Here is a 12,835-nt window from a genome sequence, read left to right on the forward strand (position 1 = left end):
CCCTAGGTTACTAGTTATTCCTTTCCTGGAAGCTGTGCCAAATGGGTTTTTTGTTTTCTGAGTTCTCCTTCTCTGAACTCTCTTGGTTTTAACGTAAATTCTCTGAGATGAGCCACAGCCATATACACAGTATTGTGCAAGAAGTGGACAAGCCATGGGTTCTGTACTGCTGTATAATATTTTGCTTTGCTGGATGTTAATATAGCACCAAGATGACATAAGACTTCAGGAAAAGTTATTTACAATAATGACAGAAGTAAAAAATGGGAGAAGCAATTAATCATAGAACATGGTGCATCTTTTTATGCATTAATTATTATTCATATCCTGTTAGAAAATTTGCTATATTTCTTTCTTCACTCTGTCCTTTGGACACACACCTGATTATGTCCGGAACATCTATCTAAACAGTTTTATACTAATATGGCAGATTTCATTTTAATAGTTTTAAAATGTGAAGTGGCTATCCAAATAAAAAACTGACTTCATAAACTAACTCCTTGAGTTATCACTTGTAAATATGAAGCTTTTCTGAAACATGGGCTTGGCATTGTGGATTGTCGTGCTGTTGTAGTAGCTCTCATGTATCATGGGATCAATAGGTCTCATGTTCTTGTAGTAGCTGTCATGGAGCTGTAAGCTTTGTGGAAGTATTTGCAAGATGCACGGCGTATTGTATAGCAGAAGCCAGCTTTGAGTCTCTGTGATATGTCTTTAGAAAGGTTGTTATTCCCTTTTTCTGTCTTTTTTTTGTCTCTTTTTGACAGTTGGCATAATTCTCGATATTTCAACCGACTGCTGCGTATAGAAAAACATTATCCAGGGCTGTCATACGTGTAGTCAGGAATAGGTAGCAGCTTGTACAGCTGTATGTCATAGATGGTTGTGATGGTGTAAGCCAGTTAGCACATCGTTAAGTGGTTTTGGTTGCAGTTTGGCAGCCAGAGATATCCCTACGTGTAGGTTTGTTAAAAAGTAAGTGTAGAGTAGAACAAAGTTGAATAGCTGCTTCCTTAGGAATATTTCATGGAGCAGCTTTTTTATGCACTGTTGGGTTTGTCTTGGGAGAAGTGACAGCTAATGGTAGAGGTTTTCGCAGCAGACCTAGTAGGAGTAGCGTTAGCTGTCAGTAGTCAGAATGATTCAGGGATGTGTTCTGGAAAACTGCATGAAGCTGATCCCTGGAGTGCTGCAACAGCAAAACACTTGCATAAAGTCTCCATTTCTGATTTATAAAAAATATTTGGGTTTGGCCATCTTCCTCCCCTTCCTCTCTCCCATTATACAGCCAGGCTTAATGGTGAAGTGCATGGGGTGGAGGGAATGGTATTTATGGTTCTAAAAAAATTCATTGATATCAGACAATGGAAAGCTTGGAAATCATTAGAAGGGTTCTGATGGCTTTGCACTCACTCCAGGTGACTGGCAGAATCCACCTTCCTAGTCTTCATCTCTTAATGTGTTCATGAATCAGCATATATTTCTTCTCTTGGGAATCTGTATGTTCTAACTATGGATGTACACATGCTCTGTCACTTGAGACTCAACAGAAGGATCTTTCTTCTCCTTTTTCTATACCAGCTAAGATGTAGAACTGACTAATGATGGGAAGTCCTTTCAAGTAGCGTAGTAGAGACCAGAAGGATCCTTATGTGTTATCAACAGGGAATATAACTTCAAAAATCTTCTGTTTTATCTCCCGTGGGTCTTCAGTCTGTGAAGGACTTTGTGCTTTAGTCATTGTGCCACTGTTTGCAGTCTGTTTGACTGGTTTATCTCATTGCTTAAAGCCTTTGTTCCCTGAACAAACAGGATATTCAGTATCCTGGATTTTGGCACATGCTCCAGAAAGCCCCAGACTTGTCAGTGACACTGTCATGAGTTATGTGTGCAAATGATAATGCTTAATTTAATCAAAATGTTTTATATAAACAAACAAGTGGCTGCTAGCTTTGAATTTCCCCTGCTATTGTAGAACACCAAATGTCTGTTACACTTTATGCTATAAAGATAGTATGGCCTGGTCAATTCAGATTAGGATTTTTTTTTCTTCATTAAAACAGAATCAAAATACCACCTCCACTAGGAGTTTTATGGACCTTTTTTCTTCTCAAACCTCATTTCTAGGGCCTTTTTTCATTCAATGGAAACATAGGAGATTATAGTACATGTGTTTAAAACTGGTGTGAATAGTAAATGAACAGCAATGGGAAGGGAGGGGAGCCCCAGGGTGTGAAAAAGGCAAGAGGGCAAGAGAAGAGCTATTAAGGATGACATGTATGGATGACAGATCATCAAGACCACAGCATGCTACATGTCTACATGCAGCTACTCCGGACACCCATTTCAGGAAAAAATAAGACAGACTAAAACAAGTCTCAAGCCATTAAGACGGTGAGAGAAAGGGCTGTGAGTAAATCCTAATGACTTCCAGAAATCTTAATTACTGTCAGCTTTAAATGGTAGAAAAGGCATATCCAAAATCAGTATATAGTTGGTAATCTAAGCATAATCCTGGAGATCTCATGAAAACTGCATAGCTGGTGTCCTCAGTCTAACCACATACAGTCATGACAACATCACTTAGGTACAGGTGTTTTCATCCCTCCATGCTGGACAGATTCTCGTCTTGTTCTTCTATGTAGGTATAAGAATGAGTGTGAAAGTGATTTTGTTTTAAAACGTATGATCTCTTTTTGTTTATAGAATCGGATTTGTTTTCATTTTAAGTACAAAAGAAGAAATTGATGGAAATGAAGATGCTGGAATAGCTCTTTGGAGAACTTTTAACTACATTGCAGAGGAATCTGACACCTCCCAAGCATTTACCTCAATAATTAATGTTAGTTCTTTCATAAGAAGTCACCTTTTTTCTTTTTTAGACTCACTACTGTTCTGTATAGTTAAGGATTTTGCTACCTTGTGACAACATCATTTACTTTACATGGAAGTAGTGTTAAAATCATGTATAGCATTAATATGCCGTGGAGTGATTTGCAGATATACTTTCCTCCTCTGGAAACCAACTTGCTATTTTACCTAGGTACAGTAAGATAAGGTGGGTTTTGGTCATGCTTGAGCTGTTCATGGGTGAAAAAAAAAAACATTCATTATGTAATGAATGGTGATCTGAGTGAGAGAATGCAGGTTCATGTAAAGACAAGAATTTCAGAAATGAGAGATGAATGGAAGGAAGTGAGCAGTGTATGTGAAGACTACAGGCAAAACCGTATTATAAAATACGGTATTAATACCTAACACTTTCTTTTCTGTTATTCTGTTCAGTGCCTAGAAACTGATGTCATGGACAAACTCCGAGAATTTAAGATGAAAGGAATTGAAGTAACTAGGAGTATCTTGGAAGAGAAATAGAAATTCACAAGTGTTAGGAGCGGACATGCATGTGTGACTATTATCCATGTTCAGATGACAAAATATGAGTTTACAGTGTGCTTTTTAAAATGCTGTGTACCTCTATTTAATTTGTTTCATCATATAGAAAGGAGAAGATGCCAGATATAATTAAAAGTCAACAAAAACAGAATCAATAAAATACAGGTTTGAGATATTCAGAGCTATAGAGAGAAATATATTGTTCCTCATTTGAAAAGAAATGGATTGAAAAATTTTTACTTCAAATTTCTTTTGTATGTTTGAAAGTAATAAAATCTTACACTATGAAATCAAGTAATATTGGTAAGGAAAAAATATCACTGTAGGAAAAAGTACCACTAATTCAGGCTTGGATTCATCCCATATAGATTCACTTAACTATCTATTTTAAGGTAGTTTATAGTAAGAATTTAGATTCCTTCTCTATTCAGTGGAGAGAAATAACCTTTCACATTTGGATGAATTGATCTTCTTGAAGGTAGGGAGGTTCTACAGAGGCATGTGGACAGGCTGGACCGATGGTTCAAGGCCAACAAGGCCAAGTGCCGGGTCCTGCACTTGTGCCACAACAACCCGTGGCAGTGCTACAGGCCTGGGGAGGAGTGGCTGGAAAGCTGCCCAGCAGAAAAGGACCTGGGGGTGCTGGTCAACAGCGGCTGAATATGAGCCAGCAGTGCGCCCAGGTGGCCAAGAAGGCCAACAGCATCCTGGCTTGTACCAGAAACCATGTACCAGCCAGCAGGAGCAGGGCAGTGATTGTCCCCCTGTACTTGGCACTGGTGAGGCCACACCTTGAATACTGTGTCCAGTTCTGGACCACTCACTTCAAGAAGGACATTGAGGTGCTGAAGTATGTCCAGAGAAGAGCACTGGAGCTGGTGAAGGATTTAGAGGACAAGTCTTCTGAGGAGCAGCTGAGGGAACTGGAGTTGTTTAGTCTAGAGAAAAGGAGACTTAGGGGTGACCTCATCGCTCTCTACAACTACTTGAAAGGAGGTTGTAGTGAGGTGGGGGTCAGTCTTTTCTCCCAAGTAACAATTGATAGGATGAGAGGGAATCGCCACAAGTTGGGCCAGGGGAGATTTAGGCTACGCATTAGGAATTGTTTTTTCCCCTGAAAGCACTGGAACACGCTGCCCAGGAAGGTGGCAAGGAGTGGAGGAAGGTGGTGGAGTCACCATCCCTGACATGTAGATGTGGTGCTGAGGGATATGGTTTAGTGATAACATGTCAGCGCAGGGTGTACAGTTGGACTTTAATATCTTAAAGGTCTCTTCCAACCAAAATGATTCTGTGATTCTCTGATTCAGCTCACATAAGTGGTATTTCCTTTGCTACTTCAGATTTAGATTAAAGGTATAATAATAGATTGATCAGAACAGTTCTCTGAAAAACTGCGCCTGTGTGTGATGGTGATAATGAAAGCAATATAAAAACTGCAATATAGCAATAAAAGCAATATACAAGTAATAACCAGTATTTACTAAAGCACTGTAAAAATATATTTGTTTGCTTTTATTAATTTTATTAAATCATGATTGACAAGTTACTACTTTTTTTCCTTTCTGTTATAATTTTTACAGATATACCATGAACTGAAAGATGGAAATGTTCTAACAGTAAATCACGTGAAAGATGCTCTTAGAAGTGAATACCCACACGCTGATGTTCAGAGGATATTAGATGTTCATTCTGAATACGATGAAGGAAGGAAGGTACATTGAGAGCAAAGTTGTAAGAAATATTGCAGTACACAATTTACTGCATTTGCTAAGCTGAAAGATTGCTAAATGTTAAAGCAAGTAAATATAGTATCTTTTAGTCAAATTTTTCTTCAGTCATCATTCAGTCCTTAGTGGAAATTATTTTCTATTAAAATTTGCTATTGCCTGCTGCATTCAGGAGCACCAGGGTTTTTTGTAGTAGGTATGTCAGGAGGGTCTCACACTGCAGAAACTGTTCACCTGTGTCTTCTGGGTCAGGAGCTGAAGCCTGTCTTCTAGGTGAATCATTGTTTCCTTTAATTGTGCTTTCTGGTTATACTTTCCTTTGGGAAAAACAACTATGGATTTAGATTTAAAGGCTATAGAGAAGACATATTTTTATCTGTAATTGATTATGTAGACAATTTTCTGCTAATATATATATAAAAATCTGTTTTCTTTCGTATGTCTTCAGCCATACTATCTGTACAATCTTGTGTTTCTGACACAACATCCATTTTATTTATTTCCTTTCAAAAGTTGTAATACGTCACATATATTATGTTCCTTTAAAAAGGTGCATCTGGGCAGCCAGAAGAAAAGGTGGTGGTCCCCTTACACTGCTTCTTCCTCACTGAGTCGTATGGAGGCTTTGTATAGAAGGGCAGTTTGAATCTGCCCTGGAAGCAGATGGATAAATTAAAGTGGGGAAGGCTTCCCACAGAGAATATTAAAGGAAGAAAAACAGACAGACAGCCACCAGGAGGAAGCCCCCTGTACAAATGGGGACAAGGAGACTGAGGTGAACATCAGGGAGGAGATATTAGGCTGAGAGAAAGATGGATGCATAAATACTACCATAGAGTTTGTAGCCATCCAGAAAGCGATGCTTAAAGAAAACATGAAAGGACACAGAATAGGAAGGGGGAGTTGCAATACATTTTTATTTCTATTTATCTACCTCACTGAATTTTTTTGTGGAAAAAATTAGCTCATTCTGCTTTCTTATCAAATAAGGCTTGGCTTCCAAATGTAAAATCCTTTTGCAATTTGTTGGAGGTTTTTTCTTTGCAGAAAAGGTCTAGGTCGATCCACCTGAAACTGTGACTGTCTTAAGGTCCTTCTCCAATGTTATGTACTTAATATCTTCTGTTAAAAGTTAGGCAAAATAAATTCTTAGCAAGGTGATAAAGCAGAAGTTTAAAATACATATATAGACCTATAATTTCTTTTCTCATTCTATTTGAGAAATGAGTCCCTTGTGTCCTGTTTGGTTTCCAAACATTTCCTGGTTTGTCCCTGCTACTCTGAGAAGGTGTGACAGTGAATAGTGCTTGGAGATTAGAGTTCGTTGTCTCTTGATATTAGTTTCATTTTTTGCTACAGTCAGCCACGGTCTTTAATCCTGTGATATTTCTGATATGATCAGGCAGGAGCAACCTTTTATAAAAAGACTGGCCTGGGTCCGTTGCCTCAAGCTCTGTTTAATGGCGTGCCCTTTAACAGAGAAGAGATGGATGCTGCAGAGTTAGAGACAGTTATTCTTCAGAGGATTATTGATGCTACCGGGTTCTTCCAGAGGGCAGTGTTCATGGTATGTTTAACATTTCTGAATAAATGCAAGATGAAATATTTGGCAGTGAATTGCTCAAGTCATGTTTCTATATTAATTTTTTTTATAATGAGATGGCTTGAAAATAATAATATTATAAATAAAATTGCATTGTTACACTAATCGTCATTCGCTGTTTTGAAACCATGTATTTAGACTAAAGGATCAGCTAAGCATATAGTAATTATATGGAATTTTTCAACCAGAAACTTGAGAATGTACTTCAGTTGTCCATTGAAAAATATGTGATATTTTGAAATACTGTGTATAGTATTTATACATTTTTGACTTGACATTGTCCATAGCTTGGTGAATCTAGAAGCTTTAAGCTCAGCTGAAAGATTGTGCAAACACTTAGCCTTTGTTTTTCTTGAAACTACAAGAGTACAGATTTCATTTTTTTTTCTCTCTTACTACAGGGTGTGTTAAACGATAATATGAATGCAATAGATTTTCTTATGGATCAGCACAATGTAGTTTCCCGTATAAACCCCACTATTCTTGGAGCAGAAAGAAAATACATACATTTCAGACCAACATCTGGTAACTCTTTTCTCAGATTTGACTTCTGTTATGATTTTCATTTTTTTTATTCTAACTTGTTGGGATTTCCATTTTGCAGTTCCATTTGATGTGGAAGACTTCTCTACGTTCTCCTTTTTGGACTCTCAAGATAAAAGTGCTGTCATTTCAGACAGCATGAAGTATTTAACAAAAAAAGGTATATTCATTTTCTACGTAGGTTATATATATGTATATATGCGTATTACGAATTGTTGAAATTTGCCAGTAAAATATCCCAAGGAACACATATTAATAAGTACGCTTTCCAGTATCCCGATATCTTCTTTCAGGAGCCTAAAATTAAATATCTTAATTTTATAAACATAAATTATAATTCATAGGATAGTTTAGGTTTTGTAGTTTTGAAATGGAACAGATGTCACAGTTAGTTATTTTTTGGTTTAGGGACATGGAGTTAAAAAGCTTTGCAAGACTTTTGCAGCTTCGAAAACAGACTCAATTTTCTTAATACTATGGTTTTACTTGAGGATGTTAGAGTATCTTCAGTTTTCAAGTGACTTTTAGTTGCACTATTATGAAGTGAAAAATGTATAGTCTTTCTAATAGCTTTTATCAAAATTAAGTATTTCTACAATTTAAGGAATAATTGATTTTATTTCTTGTTTATTAGCATGCAGTATATCTTTATTTTTCCTCTAGATAGTTTACTTTAGATACCTGAAGCTTTGTATTTCTGTAGAAAATAAAAAAATATACATACTCTAATGGATTATCACTCACTTATATATTTTGTGTTGCTGAAACTCACACTTTTTGTACAGTTGAACTATTTTTGATGTAAAATATTCTTATTGCATATGCAAGTGCTTTCCCTCAGAAGAAATTATAACAGTGGGGGCATAATACTGCATGGAATTTTGCAATAGTTTGTACCTTGTTAACTTCTAGGAGCGGACAGTGATTTTACATCAGTGCATCAAGGGACAGAATGATCCTGTTAAAGTGTTCTTTCAGTAATTTTTATGCAGTATTAGCATAGTTTTTACTTACTGCATTGTCAGGAAGAAATGCCTTATACTTACATTTCTTTAGATTAAAATTAGTTGATTCTGTTTGGTTCTCTGTCTACAAGCACAGGGACATCCCAGCTAGTTGTCAAACGATGACTGGCTTTCCATCTGTAGGCTCATTTCTGTTTCAGATCTGTTCTGCAAAACCCATAACCTTTAAGCTGGAATCTACATTTCAAGTCTCTGTCCCCAGTCTGTTTCTCTAACACCACAGCAACACTTAATAGTAACCTCTTCCTAGAATGTCACCAGAACCCTGTAAAACTCCCATCTGTATGTATTTACCTTTTAGGGGATATATGACAGACCTGAGTAGACTGATACTCTTCTACAGATTATTTTGCAGAATTTTTCAGATGCCATTGCCATTCTATGAAGAATAAAGAACAGGAGGCTTGAGACCAGGAAAAGGGAAAATTTTCTGAATATACACCTATACAGTAGTTTACTTTCTTTGGACTATATTTGGTTCTATATTATGTTCCTGTTCGTGTCAGAAATGCCAAGTTTTGTCCTGCTGTAAGCTGAAGGGCTCTCCTCTTGCTGCCAGGGGAAGAGAATGGCCTAACTCGTGCACTCTTGTAACTACTCGATTCTTTTGATTTCTGGTTTTATGACCAGTCTCCATCAAAAGTTCGCATTTGCTGAAGGAAGTCTTGTTAAGTGAAGCTCGCTTATTATTTGGGGCCATCTTGTTGCAGTGGTGCAGCAATAGAGTGGCTAGTTTAGTGCCTCTTTCATATTAACATGATAAATTACTGCCTAAGAATTTTATTTCAATTCAGAGAGCAAAAGATTCTTATGTGACAAAGATTAGTCTTACTGTTGAAGTCAAACATATGCATAAACTTCAAAATCTTACACAGAATTAATTTTTCATGACTTGTGAGAAGATTCTCCAGAATATAAAGCAGATTATCTTTAATTTTCAGATGAAGATGCATTATATGCTGTTACTATCTGGATTATTGCTGATTTCGATAAGCCCACTGGGAGACGATTGCTTTCTAATGCCTTGAAACACCTGGTGAGCATCTAGCAGTTTATATTAAAATAATTATTATGAATGTGTTCTTAAAAACATTGTGCATGTTCAAAAATTATACTCTTGAATAAAACTAACTTTTTTTTTTGTGAGTCAGGTGCAAGCTCATGAGACTGTGCCTTCATTTTGCTCTACTCTCCTGCAGCACTGGCATCTTAAAGGCCTGCAAATGACCATTTGGTTCACGGACTCCTGATGCAGGAGACAAACTGTGACGGTGTGCTTTAAAAGGGTGAATTTCTTCCTAATTACAGACTTTCTCCCATGAGGTAACCTAGTATGTTACCTGGGATGGGGAAGTCAGGATAATGCCTGTTGTTGTGAACCATCACCCATTGTTTTCCTGTATTGTGTGGCATAGTTGTGGTCATGAAGTGACCGTTTTTCCACAGACTGTTCGTATGCTGCTTTGTTAAATTTTTTTGGTATTTTAATATGCTAGGAGGACCATTCCCATGTATGAGTTTGCTTATTTTTAAGTTCTTCACTATTAATAATAGGATTTAAATTATACAAGTAAATGTCACATGAATATAAATGACTAAAAAACCTCAGTTCTGGGTAGATTAAAAGAGTAATTAGACTGAAATTGGGAAAACATCTAGATTTACTAATCAAGGATGAAACAGCAAACACCCTAAGGGAATTACGGGAAATGGTATGTTGCAGGGAGTGTGTGATACCACGTTGCGGCTTAAAAAGAGGCTTAAAATACTGTGAAGAGGAATATGCAGTACAAGTCCTTGTCACGGAAAAACATGTCGTATATCTGACTGCTAGATCTGTGACCCAAGCTTGACAGGTGTATTCCCTCTGTAGTTTCATTTTTTCCTCCCCTTCAGCAAGGAAAATATGCTGTAGCTCCCAGCTAGGAAGCGAGAGCTGTCTGGGCAAGTCCTTATGGGTTAGTAAGGAGTATCTAGGAAAATCGTGAGAAAAAGTGGTTCTGAATAATGTTTGTTGGATCATCTATGAAACAGCAGTTTAATTGGTTATCTTCAGTCTAATTCATAGACTGGATTTAGATAAACCTCATGTACTGGTTGGTCTAGCAATTTCGTGACAAAAAGACAAACACAGTATTTTTTAAAAGCCAATTGATTTGTGTGGAAATTCTGTACTCCTTTCCAGTCCCTTTTGTCTGTCGAGTCAGGGTCTCTTAGAATTCCTGATAGGTGCAGAATTGGCACAGACACCTTTTGCACATGACTTGCTGTCAGCATTTGAAGAAAAGCATGCAAGAAACTGGGAGGTCAAAGTGGCTGAGGGGAACTCACTTTTAACTACTCCAGCACAATATATATAGATTAGTAGTTTTCAAATACCATTTTTCTTCATATGAATAACCTAGTGATGACTTAGCTGGAAGAGACCTCTGGAGGTCATTTAGTTCAACCTTCTGTTGTGGTTTAGACCTGGCTAGCAACTAAAGCCATGCAGTCATTTTATTTTCTCCAGGAGGAGAAAATACAAGTACTTACAGGTCAAGGCAGGGGACAAGGGAAGGCTCACTCACCACTTACAGTCACTGGCAAAAGACAGACTGGACTAGGGGAAACAATCGATTTAATTCAGAACAGCAAAGCCACAACCAAATCATCAATTGAATTAAAGTAGGGCAGAAAGAGAACAAGATCTGAAATTATCTTCCCCCCACCTCTCTTTTTTTCCTGTGCTCAGCTTTACTACCTCTGTCTCTACACTCTGTGCTGGGGGTCAGGGGGAGCACCAGATGGGCAAGAGCGGGAGTCTAGTCGGTCTTAAGTCTTTCCAGGCTGTTCCAGCTGCTTCTTTCATGGAACACGTGCCTCACAGGTTCTTTTGGCCATGTGGCATGCCTCCCACAGGAGGCAGTCTGGCATGAACACCGCTGGTCCACATGGGTGTCTGTTGCTGGGGTCGACTCTCCCAGCGCCAAGACGAACCAATGCCAAATCTCCTCAAAGTCACCGCATTTTTCAGGAGTCCCACATCTCTGCTCTGCTGGGCTCTCTGCAGCCTGTCCATCCATTTATCTGCTGGGCTCTCTGCAGTCTGTCTGCTTCTCCTGCCAGTGCTCCTATGAGGGTTAGTTTCAGTCAACTTGCCGCAGACCAAAGGAAAACTCACTGTACTGGCCTGTATTCTGAAAACGTCTCCTCGTTACCTCAGTAACTGCATGATGGTTCTCCTTTCTGCCCTACCCCCTCTAAAACAAAAGAGTACATGATGGAAACGAAAGGTGTTTTCTCTCCTTAAACAGGCTTATTTGCACAGGCGCTGATTGGTGCCGGGGATGGGGGGCACAAAATTGGAGGCAGGGGGCTTTTTTTTTTTTTTCATAAAGCTTCTTACAAATACAGCCTTACAAGTACTGAATAGAGGAGAGTAAGAACTTCCCTTGATAGGCTTGTGTCACAGATTAGGGCTGGGCCAACCACTAGACGAATGACAGATGCTCTCTGTTATACCCCCCCGTCTCCCCTTTCCCAAAGAGGAAAAAGAGAAAAGGGATGAGGGAGAGAGACTTATAGATTGGAAAAGAAAACTAAACCTGCTTTAATGATAATAAAATTAAATATATACAATTATATACAATACCAAACCCAACTGCCCTGATGGCAAATAGGACACCATCACCACTGGTGCTGTGGGCAGGCACTGGGGAAGGCCCAGGCTGGACTCAGCAGTAGATGGGAACTGGATTCAGGAGCTGGATTCTGGAACTGGATTGGGATTGAAGGCAGAACGGACAGAGTCCTCCTCAGATGCCGGCCATTGAAGAGAGCAAGAGAGCTTGACCCTTGTGATCCCCCAGCTTTATACTGAATATGATGTCTATGGGCTGGAACACCTTGCTGGTCAGTGTAGGGTCACCTGTCCTGTCCGCTCCTCCCCGAAGGTGCAGCCTCTCACTCACTGCACCCCCACCGTGGCACACGGGATTGAGCAGTGACCTTGGTCTGCACAGGGGCAAGTGTAAGCCAGAGCCTTTCTGCTCACCAGTCCCTGGCAGTGACTGGAAACATGGAGCGTTATCACTGCCAGAAGCAGACACTGTCTGCAAAAATGTGCCGTTAACTTCAGACAGTGCAGTTAGTTAGGAGAGACTGAGCTGGAAAGTAAAATCCCTGAATAGAAGTATTTCTGTTCTGACTCAAACCAGGACATGGTCCTTCTGAGATTGTTTGCTGACTTTCTTTCTGGGGAGGCAATTAGCTTTCTTACCATGTAATGATGCCATTTGTCTCCTAATGCAGCCAAGGATCCTCCCTGACTTCTTTCCAGTGAAAGCATGCTTCTCAGGAGCAGTTTGAAGTACACGTTTTCAATTTAAAGTTTGCTATTTAAATATGTTGAATACCAGTGGTTTTATTGCTTATTTTTGTATTCTTTTTTCAGTAGAGCCCATTTACCTTCTCTTCAGTTAGCAATGCTGTTTGATCCTACCTTGGAATCATTAGTAAAATTTAAGTGGCATCACTGATTTCATAGCAAGTGAAATGTT

General features: G+C 38.8%; 1 protein-coding gene across 1 annotated transcript in view; it reads left to right on the top strand.

Moving 5' to 3' along the window:
• LOC104500171 (UDP-glucose:glycoprotein glucosyltransferase 2-like) overlaps window positions 1-12,835 on the top strand; it is a gene marked incomplete at both ends in the record, with an annotated part of 60,867 nt that overhangs the window by 40,790 nt on the left and 7,242 nt on the right. The window contains 6 exons of the mRNA XM_010143776.1: window positions 2,707-2,842; window positions 4,977-5,108; window positions 6,526-6,690; window positions 7,128-7,251; window positions 7,331-7,429; window positions 9,236-9,330. Of these exons, the coding sequence (XP_010142078.1) occupies window positions 2,707-2,842; window positions 4,977-5,108; window positions 6,526-6,690; window positions 7,128-7,251; window positions 7,331-7,429; window positions 9,236-9,330 (751 nt within the window). The remainder of the gene's footprint in view (window positions 1-2,706; window positions 2,843-4,976; window positions 5,109-6,525; window positions 6,691-7,127; window positions 7,252-7,330; window positions 7,430-9,235; window positions 9,331-12,835) is intronic.

The sequence above is a fragment of the Buceros rhinoceros genome, unplaced genomic scaffold (genome assembly GCF_000710305.1).
Source record: "Buceros rhinoceros silvestris isolate BGI_N320 unplaced genomic scaffold, ASM71030v1 scaffold12859, whole genome shotgun sequence".
In the NCBI taxonomy this organism is placed as follows: domain Eukaryota; kingdom Metazoa; phylum Chordata; class Aves; order Bucerotiformes; family Bucerotidae; genus Buceros; species Buceros rhinoceros.